The 21927-nt window shown below is 41.2% G+C and overlaps 1 protein-coding gene across 10 annotated transcripts in view; it reads right to left on the bottom strand.

The window, feature by feature from the left end:
- Positions 1-21927, bottom strand: part of TIAM2 (TIAM Rac1 associated GEF 2) — a 643262-nt gene that overhangs the window by 38902 nt on the left and 582433 nt on the right. For all 10 annotated transcript variants that reach the window (XM_077289067.1, XM_077289068.1, XM_077289064.1 and 7 more), the window contains 7 exons: positions 13521-13700; positions 12914-12982; positions 9999-10124; positions 9528-9636; positions 9197-9376; positions 1686-1804; positions 1495-1603 (listed from right to left, as the gene is read on the bottom strand). In XM_077289067.1, the coding sequence (XP_077145182.1) occupies positions 1495-1603; positions 1686-1804; positions 9197-9376; positions 9528-9636; positions 9999-10124; positions 12914-12982; positions 13521-13700 (892 nt within the window). The remainder of the gene's footprint in view (positions 1-1494; positions 1604-1685; positions 1805-9196; positions 9377-9527; positions 9637-9998; positions 10125-12913; positions 12983-13520; positions 13701-21927) is intronic.

The raw sequence follows: 21927 nt of genomic DNA on the forward strand, positions 1-21927 counted from the left end.
GTTCAGAATTGCCTGATCTATCAACAAAAAAACCTGATCGCTAAATGATGTAGTGAGAAAAAAATTAAAAACGCCAGAATTACGTTTTTTTGGTCACCATGACATTGCATTAAAATGCAATAACAGGCGATCAAAAGAATATATCTGCACTAAAATGGTATCATTAGAACCATCAGCTCAACACATAAAAAATAATCCCTCACCTGACCCCAGATAACGAAAAATGGAGACGCTATGGGTATTGTAAAATTGCGCAATTATTTATTTTTTAGCAAAGTTTAGAATTTTTTTTCACCACTTAGATAAACGAGTCATGTCATGTTAGGTGTCTATGAACTCGTAATGACCTGGAGAATCATAATGGCAGGTCAGTTTTAGCATTTAGTGAACCTAGCAAAAAAGCCAAACAAAAAACAAGTGTGGGATTGCACTTTTTTTTGTAATTTCACTGCACTTGGAATTTTTTTCTCGTTTTCTAGTACATGACATGGTAAAACCAATGGTTTCGCTCAAAAGTACAACTCGTCCTGCAAAAAATAAACCCTCACATGGCCATATTGACGGAAAAATAAAAAAAAAAGTTATGGCTCTGGGAAGGAGGGGAGTGAAAAACGAAAACGCAAAACCGAAAAAAGCTGGGGTCATATAGGGGTTAATCTTACATAGGAGAATGTTGCTGGGTTAGGGGGTATGCAGGACCTGACAGGCTTCCTTTAAGCTCATAGCTTATGGGCAGATTCCTTGATAATTTGCATGCCCCATTTGATTGCACTTCTTGTTCATGTGCAAAGTACCATAAGTTGGTTATGTTTTTTGGCATTTACGTCCTATTCACTACAGATGAGCTGCAAAATAAAAAGCTCTCTACTCCATTTTGGATAACCTAAAAAGGCCTGTGCTCCTCCCCCTCTTTAAAAAAAAATATTTAGGAAGGTGATTATGGAATATTAAAATTATTTTAAAACACCGCTCTAGTCAAAGCCTAAAACACAAATGCCTCTGAAGGGGGTAGTAGACATCTCTTTTAGTATGATGTGACAAGTTATAAGATAGTTCTAGGAAACCTCTAAAATAAAGTACCCGAGCTCATAGTAGCTTAGTTTATTTTCTGTTAATATTCTATTTTGGTCATTTTTCCTAATCAATGAACTTCATAGTTCATAATTTCAGTTGTTTCACAGTTTTTTGTTAAGTATATAATCCCACATGTGTTAATTCATAGTTTTGATGCCTTCAGTGTGAATGTACGATTTTCATAGTCATGAAAATACAGAAAAATCTTTAAATGAGAAGGTGTGTCCAAACTTTTGGTCTGTACTGTATAATATATATATATATATATATATATATATATATATATATATATATATATATATATATATATATATATATATATATATATACATACATATACACACATACGCACACATACGCACACACACACACACACACAGTATAATAATACAATATATATACAATATATACAACACTTACCAAACACTGTCAGTTCAAGCTCTTTTCTTGTTTTGCCAAGAGATGGAAAGATATTAAGCCAGGTTACAGTAGAATATACCAACAGTTCCCCCATAGAGAGCTCTGTGACCTGCGAATATAAAACTTCATTTGAAAGGTGCCCTCCCAAGAAAACATTGTTACCAGTGGAGAGGTCCAGATTTTTAGGTTACCTCTTTCTCCGTTCCACTCTGCTCTGCTACTAGTTGATCGAACACGGTTCCATAGTCTTCGTAGATTTTCTGCATTTCATTAATGTGACTGGCCACTTTCTCCATAGCCTTTAGTGCTTCTGTAAATTTAGAAAGTAGAAAATTCAATAATTGACTGACATTGCAGACTACAAAGTATGGAAACAGAATAGTTTCATTTTTGAAGTGATAAAATATTGGGATTTTTGGGATTCAAACATGTGATTGCTGCCAAGCAACTCATTAATTTTATCAATCAAACAGATGAAGCATGAACAACATCAATGGAGCATATTTATTAAAGTGATCAATCCCTGAAGTTTTATCAAATTCCTGAGCTTCCTGAAGTTTTATTACGTCCCTGTAGTTTTGTTGGAAAGGAGGAGACGGTATTATTCACCATATATAACCTGGTTTAGGGGTTTGGTACAGTATTGGCCATATTCCTCGATCAACATGTGCGTCCTACAATATTGACACAATGGTATAATGTTTAGAAGCTTGCCAGTCTTAGCAAGTGTGTAAATCCAATTGTTAAATAGAAAAAAAGGAAATAAAACAAAGTAATAAAAAAGGGCAATTCATCACTAAAGTTTCAAATTGTATCGCGATCAGTTACATTAAAAAAAAAATGGAAACAGTAAAACTTTACATTATAAAAAAAGTTAATTTGCATTTCTAGTTTTAGGATCATATACTTTCTAAAGAAGTTTGATCCAACCCATACAGGTTCTTTGCTCATTTCCACATCTATAAAAAGTCTACTGTGAGTATTTAATTAGAAATGTACAATATTAACACCATAGGAACATGCAATGCTGCTTGCTAGAACTGCTCAGAGACAGCTTGCACAGATGGACCAACACTTTTCTTGTATAGCTGTGATAATAACCATTTTTTTATTCTGTGGATCATAAATTAACCAGATATACTCAGCTCGGCGCTTAGCCATTTCAGAGCATATTCTCTTCAAAATTACACGGCTATAAAAAAGATCAAGGAGGTACTTAGAGGTTAACATGAACTAGTTGGCTACAAAATGTTTCCATCTTAGAAAAAAAACCTTTCTGACTTCACATATGTATCCCTGGATCAACATCCTATTGTAGAATCTAGTACCCATAACCTGTAACACATTTTTCAAAACAGGTATCCAGGCCCTTTTTGAACCATTTTTAGGTAATCAACTATTACAACATCATGTGGCAGAGTTCCAGAATCTCCCTGCTCTCACAGTAAATAACCACCATCTGTGACTATGATTTCAGCTACTTTTCTCTAGAATTAGAGGATGATCCATAGTCACAAGACTAGGTGTAAAAAGGCCATTCTAAAGACATCTGTACTGTGCCTTCATATTTGCACATTGTAATAAGATCGCCCCCATTCCTTCATTTTTCCAAACTGAATAACCCCAAGTTTGATAACCCGTCTTGCGATTGCAGGTCACCCATCTTTTAAATAACCTGGCCACCTTTCTCTGCACCTACTTTAGTTTAGCTTTGTTCGTCTTATACAATGGAGCCCAAAATTGTGCACAGTATTCTAGAAGGGCTGCACTAGTGACTTGTATAGAAGCAAAAGTATATTCTTTTCATGAGCATCTGTGCCTATATTAAATGCTTCTCATGATTGTATTTGCCTTGGCTGCAGCTGCCTGGTACCAAGTCACTAAAGTGGACTTTGCCATCTACCCATGAGCTCAATTCTTTTTCAGTAACCGTGTTACAGTTTTATCTTCCTCTCTGATACAGTAATTTTCCTACCACTTCAGTTCCTAGTTTAAACACTCCCCCAGCTCATTTGCACCCGCTTAATTGAGGTGCAGCCCACCCCTCTTTTAGAGCCTTTGCCACTTATTCACCTGCCTAATCGCCCGCTATCTATCCAACATGGCATATGGTACTGGCAGTATTTCAGAAAATACTACCTTCAAGGTCCTTTCCTTAAAGGGGTTGTTCACTACTTGAACATTGATGAAGTAACCTTAGGAAAGGGCCCTGATGTCTGATCAGTGGAGGTGGGACACCTGGCACCCCTGCTGGTCAGCTCCTCTAGGTGCCTGTAGCAGCCAGAACTGCCCAGTCACTGAGCTGCTCCGTCTACTGATGATAGAAATGGCCAGGGACTGCACATCTGCCCCAATTTATTTGAATAGGGGGCAGATGTGCAGTACCTGGCCGCCGTCACTATCAGATGGAACAGCTCCGTACTTAAGCACTTCCGGCCGTCGCCGGCATCGAGAACAGCTGATCGGCAGGATGCCCAGTGTCGGACCTCGGCCGATCAGACAATGATAACCTATCCCAAGTCTAGGTCAATGCTAAAGTAGTGGACAACCTTTTTAAATCAAAGACCTTGAAGGTACTATTCTCTGATTCCACTGATCAGACACTGATGACCAATTCTAAGGATTGGCCATCAATGTTAAAGTATTGGACAACCACCTACCACCTTTACTGGAGCAGACATTCCCATGTCTTTCAGACGACATGTCTTGCTGCAGCAGTGTGATGCCTCCACTGACACACCCTTCATTGTCAACTTCTCAAACTTGCTGGGGTGTGCCGGATCAGGACTATTCTCCCTGACACTCTTCCATCTATTCCACTGCTTGCCGTCTCATTGTCCTGAAGATTCATGCTACAAGTTTCCCCTTCTAAACTCCATGAATCCAAAGTCACATTTAAGGAGTATTCCCATTTCCAAGATGCTATTGCAATATGCAGAAAGTGTAATAATAATAACATTAAGACATTTCACCAACGAGAAATGGAGTATATGCAGCGCCCCAGGGTCCTGGTTGCTGCAGTAATGTTGTTCTCCCACCAGGGGGAGCAATATTACGTCTGGAGGCAATAAAGGAGATCTTCTGTCCAGGTATCACAAACACACCACACACTTCACACTCCAGTCCACCAGGGGGAGCAAAGGTTCTATCCATTAGGCCACTCCTCACAGTTAGGTAAAACTGGTGGGTTGGATAGGAAGTAGGGAGAAGCTAGCTGGATTCGATCCAGTGAGCATCAGAGGAAGTTCCTGGCAGGAGACAGAGAGAAAGGTCTCCAGGCCGAGCTGTCTGGAGTGATCTCCAGCAGATCCAGACTTCGGTCTGAGGAGGACAAGGGTACACAGAGCTGCGCCTGCACCCCATGCGGCAGCATCCTAAGAAAGAGCCATTGAAAGGAAGTGTGTTCTAGTGAGTGAGAAACGATGGCATAGCAACAAGTGGATACCAGAGAGGATAGTAGACGTGAGGAGCTGCATCCTTCTGGTGCGTGTTCCGTTAGCCAGGATACCGAGGGAGTGAAGCGCTCTACGCCATTGCTTCAGAGACTGGCAGGACAGTCAATTCCAAGTTGGCTGCCCGACCTGAAATACCTAAGAAGACAGGTGGCAACTTGTGGGGGTCGGGGTGTCTCTAGGGTCCCTATAAACAAGCCTCAGGCCATCAGTCATACGGGTTTTGTTCTATCCGACCACGGGGAACAGAGAGAAGAGTAATAACAGTGTGGACTTCATTAGAGCTTAAGCAAGTGAGGACCTACTGTGTTACTGTGCGCATAGGAAGGCTATTGCATTCCACCTGGATAAGGAGACTCTGGATTTGCCTTCAGACCGGCCGGACTCTGCCTACCCCGTGATCTGGCGCCCAGGACTGTGGACACTGAAGCTTCCAGTAAAAGGTAAAGAGACTGCAACCTTGTGTCCTCGTTATTCACCGCGCCTTACACCATCACCATCTACACTTCTGGGAAGCCCTGGGATACACTTCACCTGTGGGAAGGTATACCATCTAGCTGCCATAACATCACCCCAGCGGACCCCTAAGCAGCGTCGGTCACCCTGACCGAATACCACAGGTGGCGTCACGAACATCATACAAACTTTCCTTTTCATTGGACATCCCTCAAAGGGCCACAAACCAGGTCAGGCCACCGTGACATCCCCCGAACCGAAGGACCCAGTACCGAGTACCCCATTGCCCTTAACTCGGGGGCGCTCCATATAGTTCTCATGATTCACTATGTGGCTTACCCCATGTGCAGGCATTGCAGTAGCTAAGGTATCCTTGGCTATGACAACTCATATAGTGACGGTTAGTTGATAGTGGTCGCAACCATAGATCTTTAAGCTACTGCAATACCCTGCACATGGGGTAAGCCACATAGTGAATCAAAAATATTACAGTGCATTTCTAATTAGAGGTGATACCAAATATTATTATTCCTACATCTTCTACATTATGGGATAGGATCTTGGAGGTGGGAATACCACTGTAAGGCAATCCACTCACAAGCTCTTTTACTCACTATTTCAGATGCTTTAAAAATAGTTGATTTTCTTTATTTGCAATACAACCTGCAACTCACTGCAATGTTTGCAAAGGGGAGTATATAATAATTATTTAATATTACTTATACAAAGACAGCCTGGGCATCATAGAGTGTGGGGGCCATCATATAATGTAAAGGGCATCAAACTGTGATCAGTGGAGCTGTGGGTCCATCGTAGTGTGGAACTGTGGGCACACAGTGTATATAGGGAAGCTATTGCCCCACCATACTGTGTATACGGGAGCTGTGGGCCCATCATATTGTTTTTAGGGGCAATGTACATGGGGGACTCAGGATACTTTACTGTAAATGGAGGGGACTCGGGCCATTATTATTGTAACGGTGAGACTTAGGAGACATTATTCAATTTTAAGAAGGCACTTAAAAAGCAATATTGTTATAGGAGATTAGAGATATTATGTCCCTCATAGGTCCACACAGGGGACATTATTATTTTAGGGGGCAAAATGTGGGCACTGGTTTTTAAAAGCTCATAAAATTTTCAAGTGGACAATTTTAACTTTTAGAGGGTGCAAAAGTGGCATTTTACTTTGTAAGGGGCACAGTGGTGGGCATTATTATGTGGGAACCCAGAGGAGCATTGTTTTTGTGCCACACAGCAGATGTGGTAATCGAGTTACATATGGCAGCAGAAGGCTCAGCTGTGGGATGAGGCGTTTGTGCAGGTTGGGAATAGATGGAGACAATATTTGAAATGTCACAAATCAAATGTGTCTTTGTTTTAAAATCTATTGTAGCACCATAGGTGAAAGACATTGTTATATTGGCTTGGGCCTGATGAAAGACAAAAAAGTGAACGAATACGTCAGAAAAAACATCACTTGTAAGTTATCTATAACTGTACTGTAATCTCCTATATGTTCTGCAGGACAACTATATGATCACCATACAGAAGTAATATCGGTGTTTGGATACAGATACAGTGGCATATAAAAGTTTAGGTACCCCTGATCAAAATGACTGTCATTGTGAACAGCTTAGCAATTTTTTTTAATTTACAAAAATGTTTTAAAAATTACAAAAAAGGGAAGTAGGCGATGCAAAAGTTTGGGCGCCCTTGGAGATTTGTGTGCGCAGATAACTTTGACCAAAATTTCACCAAAATTTCACTCCCTAATTATCCTGTTAGGGTAATGGCTTGTGCACCATCATAATTAGGAAAGGCCAGGCAATACAAATTCCCCAGATTATAAAACCCAGCTTCCTCTAACCTTGTGCCAAAAAACAGCAGCCATGGGTTCTTCTATTCAGGTGCCTAGCACTCTGAAAATGAAAATAGTGGAGGCCCACAAAGCAGAAGAAGGAAGTAAGAAGAAAGCAAAGCATTTTCAAGTTGTCCTTTCCACAATTGGAAATGCAATTAAGTAATGGCAGTTAACAGGCACAGTGGAGTAAAGATAAGGTCTGGAAGACCAAGCTAAATTTCAGTGAGATCTGTTTATAGGATTGCTTGGGAGGCAAATCAGATCCCCCGCTCAACTTGAAAAGACCTTCATAAAGATTTAGTAGACTCTGGAGTTGTGGTACATTGTTCTTCTGTTCAGAGACATCTGCACAAACATGGCAAAGAACATCTTGCCAGCCGTTAAATAGGGGGATTGATCAAACATGCTTTGGGATTGTGTTGTAGCCAATGGCACGGGGAACATTTCAATGAAATTTTAATTATGCAAATTGTCTCTTCAGAGAGGAAGAGAACTAGAGCTCTAGTGCCACCTATTGGAAGGTAGCAAACCTACAAGTCAATGTCGACCCTTTAACGAGCCTGGTCACATGAAAAGTTGCCTTATTTTAACAAATTCTTGATACAAACATAACACCATCTGAAAAAAAGATTAAGTTGAAAAGAGGATGGCTTGTACAAATGGATAATGATACTAAAACACACGTCACAATCCACAATAGACTTCCTGAAAAGGTGCAAGCTACACTGGCCCTCACAGTCCTCTGATCTGATCATTGAAAATCTGTGGCTAGACCTCAAAATAGCAGTGCATGCAAGACAATCCAGGAATCTTACAGAACCGAAAGAAATTTCCACGGAAGAATTGAAAAACTCTTGGCTGGTTACCAAAAGAGCTTACAATCTGTGGTACTAGGTGTGTACTAGGTTCTAACCATGCAAGGCATCCAAACTTTTCAATGAGCCCATTTTCTTTTTTTGTAATTTTTAAAATGAAAAAACTGAAAATGTATATTTTTGCCTAAAAGACAAAGGGAATGTGTCTTTTCCTCTTCAACTTGCTTAACTGCTCACAATAACAGTAATTTTGACCAGGGGTGCCCAAACTTTGACATGCCATTGTATATTTTCAGTAACATCATGGTCATTTGCCAAGTTCACTTTATACCCACATTTTGAAGTGCCACCATAGTTGTAAACATGGTTAGTGGCTCATGAACTGAACCCCTAGCTACTCCACTGAACAGATGTATTAACTTCATCCATTTAAAGAGGCAATTTAAGTGAAAATGATCCACTGATCAGTCACAAATAAATCTGTAAAGATCAGAAAGGTCTTGTTTGTCATCGCCAATGATCCCCAGAATGAGAGGAGTTTAAACCCCTTTGAATAGGCAAAAAGATTTACAGGACCATGATCCAGTGGCCATGTCTTTAGTCCATGGCTGCACGACTAGAGCTCTGCCAACCTCTTGTCACATGTCAGCATCACTGGCACCTCTTCTAATTAGTAGGTCAACAAAGTAATCACACAGCAGCCTATTAATCAGAAGATTCACAGTTGATGTTCACAGATATTAAGGTTCACAGATATTGGCACAGGGTCCATCGGCCATGGACTACTAACGTAGCAGGTGCAGCAGATTTCTACAATTTTTTCTCAACCTCTCCTTAAAAAAAAATTTTGTTTCTAGAAAGCTGACAACTTTCATAATCACTGTCTGTTTGCTTAGCGTATATTGGCAAATGTATACGATCTGAATTTTACTAGCAGTATCGAACGGCTTTAAAGAGATATTACCGTGTTGGACATTTGATGCGCACACACAAGATATGCCTGTCTGTCCAATAGAGGATTCAAGTGTCATTATGTGTGTGAGTATAAATATTACACATGTCCATAAATGTAATATATCATAAATACAAGTTACACACAATGTAAGAAAATGTACCTGTCAGGTGATAATGCTCTTCACTTTCATGGTCTGTCAAGGACACCAGTTCTTTTAATAAAAGTGGGTATTTGAGAACCCTCTGCACTGGTTTGATTAGATATGACTCCAAGGTAGATGAATGCTGCTTTGTGGGATTTCTTGCATCCAAAAAATCCTTGAAAGCTGGGTCTGTCCTAGCTGCAGTGAAAATAGGTGGAAGAAATTGTGGTATAGTTACAAATGTGACTGACCCCCGGTGTCTACAGTATCCACCACTGTGCACATAGTATAATGATTTACTCTAAAGTGGGGCATTCAATGAATTCACAATAAGTAGTGGCTGCATTACCTCTTTCTAGAACTTTTTGCACTTTTATATGGTTTGCACAGAATCCGCTGTACAGTTTGAAGTGATCTGCATAATAAAGAAATGATCCCCCCAGGGAAAACAGCAATTTCTGAAAAATAAAAAAGACAATTATTGATTTTCATTCCTCTTATTTTCCATTAAAAAGTGCAAGAACATGTGGTACATCCCATACCCAAGAAGACCACACAAGTACCCAAGGGTGAAGATACCGTATCCCCATAATCACGCCTGGTTTACTCATACATTTAGTGTCATCATTCATGATGCACACACTCAGAGTAATAATCCATGGCACCAAGTGAGTAAAAAGCATATTTTCTGTCAAGTTCTAAAACTTTGTCATTTATAATAACAATGAGTAATCCAACCTACAGTAAACTAGGACACTTACATAACATATGTCATGCACATTATCCTGTTTGCAATAATAAGAACCAATTAATGACTTACTCGAAACTGCGACGGAGTCTCAAGTATGTTGAAGTCGGTAGAACTTGAAATGCCATCTTCCAAGGTTTGGAGGAATATCTTCTGGAAATCAAGCATTTCAGGCAGACTGCCAAACAAAGAATCCATCTAAGAGCAGCACCAAAAAGAAAAGTTTTAGGGCTAAAAAAATAGCAAACAATCAGCTTGATATGAGTATTGTACATTACATGATCACTCATTCTTAGGCTGGGGTCACACGACCGTGTATTCTTTTGTCCGAGAGAATCGGGCCGATTATGCTAATTACACTCAGATCAAACTCCGATCAGAGTTAGATCAGAGTGTGTTCCAAATTTTTGGATGAGGAGAAGGAAAAAAGTCTCCATTTTCTCCATTCTTTCAGAGGGAACTCACATCCGAGTACAGTCCGATGTTTTGCAGAGACTCATTGACCAAGTGCGATCCGATAGTCAAATCCAATCAGAAAATACTGCAGACATGAACATTGCCCCATAGAACAATTTTGGTCCGAGAGCAAGCTATTTGGTCGGATCCAACTCGGACCGAAAATATGGTCATGGGTACGACCCCTTACTCGTAGGCATGCAGTTTTAGCTAGCTTTTGGCTGAATGGCTGTTCAGTCCTCTCCTCCCCTATATACATGCATGTGCTTTCAGTAGCATGAGTAGAGTTTCTCACAGATAATATTCTGTATGGGGAGTCTCAGGAAGCCTCCATTAGATTATCATCAGGTCCGTCCTGAGAAATTGGCAGATTATAACTATACAGTGCATGGCTATTTTATGAGTCTAATGAGCGTTTACCTACTAAAAGTTGGTATTTTAAGAAGGTTCTAGTAAAACAGATTTGTAAAATGCACAGACAGAAAAGTAAAGAGTTATACGTATTACTGTCATTAACCAGAATAAACCTAGCAGTGCTAAAGCTGATCAAAACTAAATATTACCAGCCAGTCTGCAGAACAAAAAACATATCAACATGATATAAAAGGGAATTTGTCAGGCCACATCGCAAATTAAACCATTTATGTGTGTGTGCGAGTGATAGAGATTTTATATATACATATACACACACACAGTACAGACCAAAAGTTTGGACACACCTTCTCATTTAAAGATTTTTCCGTATTTTCATGACTATGAAAATTGTAAATTCACACTGAAGGCGTCAAAACTATGAATTAACACATGTGGAATTATATACTTAACAAAAAAGTGTGAAACAACTGAAAATATGTCTTATATTCTAGGTTCTTCCAAGTAGCCACCTTTTGCTTTGATGACTGCTTTGCACACCCTTGGCATTCTCTTGATGAGCTTCAAGAGGTAGTCACCGGGAATGGTTTTCACTTCACAGGTGTGCCCTGTCAGGTTTAATAAGTTGGATTTCTTGCCTTATAAATGGGGTTGGGACCATCAGTTGTGTTGAGCAGAAGTCTGGTGGATACACAGCTGATAGTCCTTCTGAATAGACCGTTAGAATTTGTATTCTGGCAAGAAAAACGAGTGGCCATCATTACTTTAAGAAATGAAGGTCAGTCCAGTCCAAAAAATTGGGAAAACTTTGAAAGTGTCCCCAAGTGCAGTTGCAAAAACCATCAAGCGCTACAAAGAATCTGGCTCACATGAGGACCGCCTCAGGAAAGGAAGACCAAGAGTCACCTCTGCTTCTGAGGATAAGTTTATCCGAGTCACCAGCCTCAGAAATCGCAAGTTAACAGCAGCTCAGATTAGAGACCAGGTCAATGCCACACAGAGTTCTAGCAGCAGACACATCTCTACAACAACTGTTAAGAGAAGACTTTGTGCAGCAGGACTTCATGGTAAAATAGCTGCTAGGAAACCACTGCTAAGGACAGGCAACAAGCAGAAGAGACTTGTTTGGGCTAAAGAACACAAGGAATGGACATTAGACCAGTGGAAATCTGTGCTTTGGTCTGAGGAGTCCAAATTTGAGATCTTTGGTTCCAACCACCGTGTCTTTGTACGACGCAGAAAAGGTGAACGGATGGACTCTACATGACTGGTTCCCACCGTGAAGCATGGAGGAGGAGGTGTGATGGTGTGGGGGTGCTTTGCTGGTGACACTGTTGGGGATTTATTCAAAATTGAAGGCATACTGAACCAGCATGGCTACCACAGCATCTTGCAGCGGCATGCTATTCCATCCGGTTTGCGTTTAGTTGAGCCATCATTTTTTTTTCAACAGGACAATGACCCCAAACACACCCCCAGGCTGTGTAAGGGCTATTTGACCAAGAAGGAGAGTGATGGGGTGCTACGCCAGATGACCTGACGGTTTGGGGTGAGCTGAACCGCAGAGTGAAGGCAAAAGGGCCAACAAATGCTAACCATCTCTGGGAACTCCTTCAAGATTGTTGGAAGACCATTTCCGGTGACTACCTCTTGAAGCTCATCAAGAGAATGCCAAGAGTGTGCAAAGCAGTCATTAAAGCAAAAGGTGGCTACTTTGGAGAACCTAGAATATAAGACATATTTTCAGTTGTTTCACACTTTTTTGTTAAGTATATAATTCCACATGTGTTAATTCATAGTTTTGATACCTTCAGTGTGAATGTACAATTTTCATAGTCATGAAAATACAGAAAAATCTTTAAATGAGAAGGTGTGTCCAAACGTTTGGTCTGTACAGTATATACATACACACATACATTATATTATATATATATATACACATATACAGACACGAGGACCTCAGTGCCTCATTGGGTGGCCAAGGGCTCAGTGTACTGTTCTGCCCCATGAATTACAATCCTCTCCTTATATTGTTTAGTGTGACTAACAGCACTGGCTTATGAGCGCTGCCTGAATCCCCAGCCCTGCACACAATGCAGAGGGGGCGAGGGATGGGTGACAAGCTCAGTACAACCTTAAAATGGTGATTTTAGAATTACCTCATCCTGAGTAAGGAAGGTTTCATTTTGCAAGGGTTCCAAGTACAATTCAAAGAGAAAACTTAAATCCTGCAAGAAATGAATCAAGTACATTTAAAAAAAATGACAGCTGAACAAACATAAAGCAGAGAATTACCAGACATCAGTAACAAAACATTACAGTAAATACTTGGGAATTATAAATGTACGGTATGTAAATACTTGAGATTTTTTACTATTACACTTCTTATTTAGTAATTTTTCCTTTATAGTATACTTAATTTCTGGAATAAGGGACGTATTCATTGCAAACCTGCAGCATATATTCAAACATTTAACAAACTTAATACGTGGGAAGTTTTACACTTCATAGGCATATAGCCAACGAGGAGTTTGCTTATTCTCTTCATCTTTGTATTGCTTTTCTCTAGATCTCCAGCTTACTTCCACACTAAGAGGTTTTACAGCTTCCTGCTAAAATGGCCCTACTATGCACGTGGCGCAAATTAGATTGGAAACCACCACAATCTAGACTGAAATGAATGGTAAACTCTGTACAGTACTGCGGAATAATTATATAACTGACAGTATACTATACAGAGTATAATAGAGTGATCATAGGTTTTACCTTAACATAAGATTTTTCTGTATCCACCAGTTCTTGTATAACCTTCCGAAGTCTATCTGCATCTGATAAGTGACGAGCTAGTGGTCGCCTCGGAGGGTCGGGGCTTTCATTTTGACCATCCACCATGTCTTGGTTGACTTCTTGCATACTTCGACACAATGCTGAGATCTGATCAGCACTCTTGTAGAAATAAAAAGAAATATCATTGATTAATTCCAAGTTAAAGCATTGAGGGTCTACTATTTAAAAAAGGAGTAAAGGAAGCATTAGAATTGATGGTAAATGACTTGCAGGACCAAGTCGATCAGCCATATTAATAATCTGTGGCTGATGTACAAGAGACCTGAAAACCACTTCCTACCCAATGGCATCAGTGGCTCTTCGTTTGACTATCAAGACAGTCATCACGTGACATTTGTGTCACACCACAATGATGAATTTGTGCCAGGCAATCAAAAGAGCAGCCTCTGATGCCAGGAGGTAGAAGTGATTTTCAGGGCTCTCGTCTGGTGGCCACAAATTAGGAATGTGGTTAACGGACCAAGTCCTGCGAATAGATCTGCACTAACTAATGCATTAAAGCAGTATATAGGGTCAAATTAAAGGAAGAGACAATGTTTTAAATTACACATATTTATCACTTTGAAAAGAATTATACCAGAGTGATAAAAATAAAATAAGTTTTGAAATGTGGCCAGAAAGCAGGGTATGGGGTGCGGTAAGACAACCAAATAAGATAGTCTGCTAAATTTTCTACTGCTTCAACAATTGCATCAGTGGCCTCACCAGAGTTTGTTACCTCTCTTGCAGTAATAAGATTCTAACTTCTGTGGCCATGTGACAATGAGGCCTTACAATTTTCAAACCTTATACGAAGAGATACGCACAACAGTTCTGGTGCTACAGAACAAAAAGGCCATACGTCATCAATTTTATTTACATACTGCTCTCATACAGAGATATTACATGGCTTTGTAATTGAGGGTGGTTTATACCATCAAGACAACCTTGTTCCATTTTCTTATTGGAACACACGAAAAAGCCATGCGCTTATGGTACAGACCCACAACCATACAATCCTCTGATTGCAGAACCTTTTTATCCCCTTCACCCCACCAAAGTAACTTGCACATTAATAACCAGGCCAATTTTTACAATTCTGACCACAGTCACTTTAGGAGGTAATAACTCTGGAACACTTCTACTGTTTAGGCTCAAGCTGGGGCTCGGAAAATAAGGAGTGACGTTTTGGAATGCAGACTTTTATTGAATGGTCTGCGGGCATCATGTTGCGTTTGCAGAACCCCTGATGCACCTAAACAGTGGAAATGCCCCACAACTGACCCCATTTTTGAACTGATCTACTGTTTCCTGGTATTTGAATTTTATAATACATACATACTTGGCATACGCAAGTTGTGTACAGTGCATCGGGTTGGCATACGTGAGTAGTGTAGTGTCTGTCAGGTTGGCATACGCGAGTTGTGTAGTCCATGGATGTGTGGTACAGTCTGAAGCATTATTTCATACACAGACAAGGTTTGTCGAGGCAGGTGTCACATTGATAAGTGGTGTCCTTCCGTATCCCCCTTCGTAACACTATGGGACCTCTTCTATGACCTTCCTTGTTTTGTGTTTTAAGGCACCTCCCTGGGGAAATGTTGGCCTGGTACAGCCTGGGACCTGCTCCTTCCTGACCTCCAAAGATTAGTCATAGGAAATTTCATATACCATAATTACTTTCCCTTTGATCAATTCACCTAGATCCCTTTAACTGTCCTTTCAGTAGAATAGAAAACCCAAATTACAGCAAGTGAATCTCTTTACCAGATTAATAACTAATTACTAAGCAAAAATACAATGTTGACAGAAGCCACTGCAGTATTTGCAGTAAGCTATGTACCCTGGTCACGCTATCTTAGGGTCAGTGTGGTCTGGGGTAAAAACCTTGAACATCGAAACCCTTACATTGCATCTTTATCCTTTTAGCATAAACACATGGAATCATTTTATGTAACTTCTTGTCATGATCTGATTGGTTGTTAATTGTTTGTACTGTAATATGATTGGTTACTTGATGATTGGTTACTTGATGATTTCCCCATGTCCCTCCTACCTGAACATCCTCCCAATAATTTTATAAGAATTGTGCCGCGATACATTGGAGGTACTTCTGTTCTAACATCGATCAGAGCTCTTGTGGCTACAATAAACCTTTCTTTAACCCAATTTAAGGTTGTGACATCATCCTTGAGAGACTGATAAGTTATTCCTTATCAATTAGGGCTTTAATTACTACCTCTGGAACTGAAGGATTGATGTACTGGCCTGCACATTGTGATAGCAAGCACAAAAGCTTGCTTGTAAATTGCCATCTGTACGATGTACATGGCCAGCTTCTTGTACCACACATTGACCTTTCTCATGGCATTGTATTTTATGTCTGGAGAACTTGATCAGTGAGATAAACTCACCCTCGCTCCCATGTTCTTGTTGTACCCCAGTGCACAGTCCAGTTTAAAGACCTGTGTAGCGGTACTGTGTATAGTGCTAGGGGTGCTGCTGTCACCATGTACGATAGTCAAGAAAAGGAAATTCCTCTTGTCCTTGTACTTGACCACCAACATGTTATTGCTACATAGGGCTCTACTTTCACCTTTTTTGAGCAGTTGAACAATTAGCATCTTAGGGAGGCCTCTCTGATTTCTGTGATAGCTCACGCAGAGAGGGACAAGAACAGTTTGATGCTGGTATAAAAGTTATCTACTGTATTTTTCAGATTAGAAGATGCACTTTTTTCATGCCAAAATGTAGAGGAAAATGGGTGATGCGTCTTATAGTCCAGATATATTGGCTCTAACTGTGGTGGGGGAGCGGTATCAGAGGAGCAGTGGGTCACAGAGGCAGGAGCCGGCGGCTCCAGCTAACTCCTGTGCCCGCTGCTAAAGAGAAATTAATATGCACTGCCCATGGGCGTGGAGGGCAATGAATATTCATTTCTTCCTGGCATCCTGGTATGATTGATTGACCCCATCCCAGTCCTGGTATCCATGGCCCCATCAGAAAAGATTAAGAAAAACAAACCTTTACTCTTACCTTCCTCCGCTCCCTCGCAGTTCCAGCGTCCTGCTCCGGTACCAGCCGCTGCTTAATGCTTGTAAGCAGCGCAAGGCAGGGACATCATGCGCTGCTCACAAGCAGAGCACAGCTGTAGGAATACTCACCGGGTGTTCATCAGAGATTGCGGTGAGTATCCATTCCTCTTCAGTAGCGCGCAATGTCAGCCAGAGACTTCCTGCCTGGGCCAGCGATCACTTGTGCCGATACTTAAGAGAAATGAAAATTCAGAATATTCATTTCTCTTAAGTATCGGCACATGTGACAGCCGGCTACAGCAGGAAGCAGGCGGCTGACAGTGTGTGCTACTGAAGAGGAATGGATACTCACCACTATCGCTGCTGGCAGTGGAGCAGGATGCTGCAACTGCAAGGGAGTGGAGAAAGGTAAGACTAAAGGTTTGTTTTTTTAATCTTTTCAGATTGGGCCATGGATACCAGGACTGGGATGGGGCCAATTATACCAGGAACTGGATGGGGCCAATCAATCATACCAGGAACTGGATGGGGCCAATCAATCATACCAGCAAGGGGATGGGGCCAATCAATCAAACCAGGAACTGGATGGGGCCATGTATACCAGGAACGGGATGGAGCAAATCAATCATACCAGGAACAGTATGGGGTCAATTAATCATATCAGAATAAGAATGGGACCATGCATACCAGGACTGGGAAGGGGCTAATCATACCAGAATAAGAATGGGGCCATGCATACCAGAATAAGGATGGGGCCATGCATACCAGGATGGGGATGAGTTTCATACATACCAGGATAGGCAATGGGGGGGACCATATTTACCAGGATAGGTGATCTTAAGTACAGAATTGACCACATTTTTTGCTTACATTTTTCTTCCTAATTTCCTCCTCTAAAACCTAGGTGCGTCTTATGGTCCGGTGCGTCCTATAGTCCGAAAAATACAGTACATAGAGGTGACAATCTTGATCCAGCAGTGGGTGCACAAAATCCCATACAATTTTCACACTCACTCCCAGGACAGGGTGGGCATTCAGGGGGTTCAATCCGGGTGTCCTTCCCTTCATAAACCCTAAACTTGAGGGTGTACCCTGAGGTACTTTCACATAAGCTGTACAAACTAAGGCCGTTTTTTTTCTCGGGCGTATTCTACGTCCAAGTGAAATCACAGCATGCTGCGATTTTACGCATACATCGGCCGAGTCTCACTAATGCAAGCCCATGGGTGCGAGAATAAAAAATTGTCCATTTTTTACACACCAGTGTCCTTTGAAAAGCCGGTAATTCCTGTGTGGTGTACAGTAAAATCACACTGTCATTTTCCCACAGTCCAGAGTTCATTGCAGTTTAGGCTGTGAAGGAGTGCAGCTTCAGTGACGTCAATGCTAGTCACTGAAGCTCCACTCTCAGCAGCTCATTCACCAGTGGTTTTCAGCCGTGAGAGTCGCATCTTGGCACCGTCCTGTATGAAAATTGTATATCCCCAGATATGGATTACTGCATAGCACACAACCACGGACAGGTATGGTATATTGTTGGTTTATTATTTTACTTTGTTTACAAGAGATCGAGGGCATCGGGGAGTTAGGTGTGGCAGTAAGTATGGTTTAATTTAGAACATTAAAGGAGTCTGGGTCTTTATTTCAATTAAATAATTTTTTACTGGGTGTCTGTTTTCTTAAAAATTTTACTATGGCGTTCATAATGGGGGCGTCTTATTGACGCCTCTCTATTACTAACCTCAGGGCTTGATGTCACAAAGGTGACATCAACCCCCACAACTATTACCCCACTTGCCACCGCTACAGGACAAGTGGGAAGAGCAAGGCTAAGTGCCAGAATTGGCGCATCTTAGAGATGCGCCTATTCTGAGGCAGTTGAATGCTGATGTTTTTAGCCAGTGGGGGGGCAATATCCATGGCCCCTTCCTAGGCTATTAATATCAGCCCACAGCTGTCTGCATAGCCTTTGCTGGTTATTAATTCTAGGGGGACCCCACATTTTGGGGGGCTTCCCTATTTTAATAGCCAGTAAAGGCTAAGTATACAGCTGTGAGCTGATATTAATAGCCTGGGAAGCTCCATGAGTATTACCTCCTTCCTAAGCTATAAACATCTGCCCCCAGTCGTAGGCTCTCTCTCTGCTGGTTGCGAAAATTTCGTGGGAGCCCACACCATTTTTTTCCATATAATAATCTTTTATTAATTAAATACATGTTCAGTAATTTTCACACACACTGTACCAATTGTATTTGTCACTGACATCTATATATCTACCTATTCTATTTGTATTTACTGTATGTAGTCCATCTCTTCTACCCTGTCAGCTCCTGCAGTGATTTTACGGAAGCCGGCAGGTAAATTACCGGCTTTTCTTCTATCTTTCTATGCATTATAAATACATATACAGCTCTGCAAAAACTAAGAGACCACTGGAAAATTTTCAGTTTGTCTGATTTTTCTCTTTATATGTATATTTTTGAGTAAAATGTATATTGTTCTTTTATTCTATAACTACTGACAACATGTCTCCGAAGTTCCAAGCAATACATTTTATATTTATTTTCTGAAAATGAGAAATGGTCAAAATAACAAAAAAATTGCATTGCTTGCAAACCTCAAATAATGCAAAAAAATCCAAGTTCATAATCATTTAGGAACAACAATACTAATGTTTTAACTCAAGAAGAGTTCAGAAATCAATATTTTGTGGAATAACCATGATTTTTAAATCACAGCTTTCATGTGTCTTGGCATGCTTTCCACCAGTCTTCACACTGCTTTTGGGTGACCTTATGCCACTCCTGGTACAAAAATTTAAGCAGTTCTTCTTTGATGGCTTGTGACTATCCATCTCCCCCTTGACTACATTTCAGAGGTTTTGAATGGGGTTCAGGTCTGGAGATTGGGCTGACCATGACAGGGATTTAATGTCCTTAATCCACACATTGATTGACCTAGCTGTGTGGCATGGCGCATTGTCCTGCTGGAAAAACCAGTCCTCAGTTGGGGAATTTTGCGTGAGCAGAAGGAATCAACTGTTTTTCCAGGATAACCCTGTATGCATCTTGAATCATATATGTCCTTCGCAAAGAACAACGTGCCCAATTCCAGCCTTGCTAAAGCATCCCCAGATGCGTCACCAATCCTCCACCAAATTTCACAGTGGGTGCAAGACAATGCGGCTTGTACGCCTCTCCAGGTCTCCGTCTAACCATTAGACGACCAGGTGTTGGGCAAAGCTGAAAATTATACTCATCAGAGAAGATTACCTAACTCCAGACCTCTATGGTCCAATCCTTATGGTCTTTGGCAAACTTCAGCCTGACTCTCCTTTGCTTCTCATTGATGAAAGGCTTTTTTTCTAGCTCTACATGACTTGAGTCCTGCCTCTGGGAGCCTGTTACGAACTGTTCTTTCCATGCACTTCACCCCAGCTGCCATTCCTTTTCTTAGGTCACTTGATGTCATCCTGCGGTTGCTGAGTGATATTGCAATAAGATGAGTCATCCACGTCAGTGGAGGGTTGTTTTCGCCCTCTGCCGGTCTGTAGCTTTGTTGTCCCCAATGTCTGCTGCTTGACCTTGTTGTAATGGACTGCCATGCTAGAAATGTTAAGGATGGAGGCAACATGACGCTCACTGTGTCCATCTGCTAGTAAAGCCAGAATTGAGCCCTTCTTTTCCTCACTCAAGACTTTTCTTTTCAACTCCTTTGGCATGGTTAAAAGTTATTTTTTCATTCTATTAATTTTGGAATATTACTAGCACTTGTTTTGCCATCCAGCTTGTCCTATTGCAAGAGGATTGAGAACACCACATCAGTGTTTTTCCTTCGTTAAATAAGATTTAAAAAATTTCACATGCTGTTGTGTAAATGGAATAAACAGATGGAAATTATTGGCATTTATCAAGACACACTCAATAAAGGAGTGGTTCTGCAGGTGGGGACCACAGACCACATCTCAGTACCAATGCTTTCTGGCTGATGTTTTGGTCACTTTAAATGTTGGTTGTGCTTTCACACTCGTGGTAGCATGAGATGGACTCTACAACCCACACAAGTGGCTCAGGTAGTGCAGCTCATCCAGGATGGCACATCAATGCGAGCTGTGGCAAGAAGGATTGCTGTGTCTGTCAGTATAGTGTCCAGGAGCTGGAGGCGCTACCAGGAGACAGGCCAATACACCAGGAGACATGGAGGGGGCAGTTGGAGGGCAACAACCCAGCAGCAGGACCACTACCTGAGCCTTTGTGCAAGGATGAACAGGAGGAGCACTGCCAGAGCCCTGCAAAATGACCTCCAGCAGGCCACAAATGTGCATGTGTCTGCACAAATGGTTAGAAATCGACTCAATGAGGATGGTCTGAGTGCCCGACATCCGCAGATGGGGGTTGTGCTCACAGCCCAACACCATGTAGGATGCTTAGCATTTGCCACAGAACACCAGGATTGGCAAATTAACCACTGGCACCCTGTGCTCCTCACAGATGGAAGCAGGTTCACACTGAGCACATGTGACAGACATGACAGAGTCTGGAGACGCCTAGGAGAGCGATCTGCTGCCTGCAACATCCTTCAGCATGACCGGTTTGTCAAACATGGTGGTGGCAGCATCATAGTTTGGGCCTTCCTTTCTTCAGTAGGGACAGGGAAGATGGTTAAAATTCATGGGAAGTTGGATGGAGCCAAATACAGGATCATTCTTAAAGAAAACCTGTTGGAGTCTGCAAAAGACCTGTGACTGGGATGGAGATTTGTCTTCCAACAAGACAATGATCCCAAACATAAAGCAAAATCTACAATGGAATGGTTCACAAATAAACGTATCCAGGTGTCCAGAATGGCCAAGTCAAAGTCCAGACCTCAATCCAATCGAGAATCTGTGGAAAGAGCTAAAAACTGCTGTTCACAAACGATCTCCATCAAACCTCACTGAGCTCGAGCTGTTTGCCAAGGAAGAATGGGCAAGAATTATAGTCTCTCAAGGTACAAAACTGATAAAGACATACCCCAAGCGACCTGCAGCTGTAATCGCAGCAAAAGGTGGCGCAACAAAGTATCAAGCTAAAGGGACCTAATAATATTGCACGCCCCACTATTCAGTTTTTGAATTTCCACAAAAATTTAAAATAATAAATTTCATTCAACTTCTCAACTTCACAATTTTGTTCCACTTGTTGTTGATTCTTCACCAACAGTTTACATTTGGCATCTTTATGTTTGAAGCATGATATGTGGGTAAAGGTTGAAAAGTTCCAGGGAGCTGAATACTTTCGCAAGGCACTGCATATATATATATATATATATAT

This window comes from Ranitomeya variabilis, chromosome 2 (assembly GCF_051348905.1).
Source record: "Ranitomeya variabilis isolate aRanVar5 chromosome 2, aRanVar5.hap1, whole genome shotgun sequence".
In the NCBI taxonomy this organism is placed as follows: Eukaryota; Metazoa; Chordata; class Amphibia; order Anura; family Dendrobatidae; genus Ranitomeya; species Ranitomeya variabilis.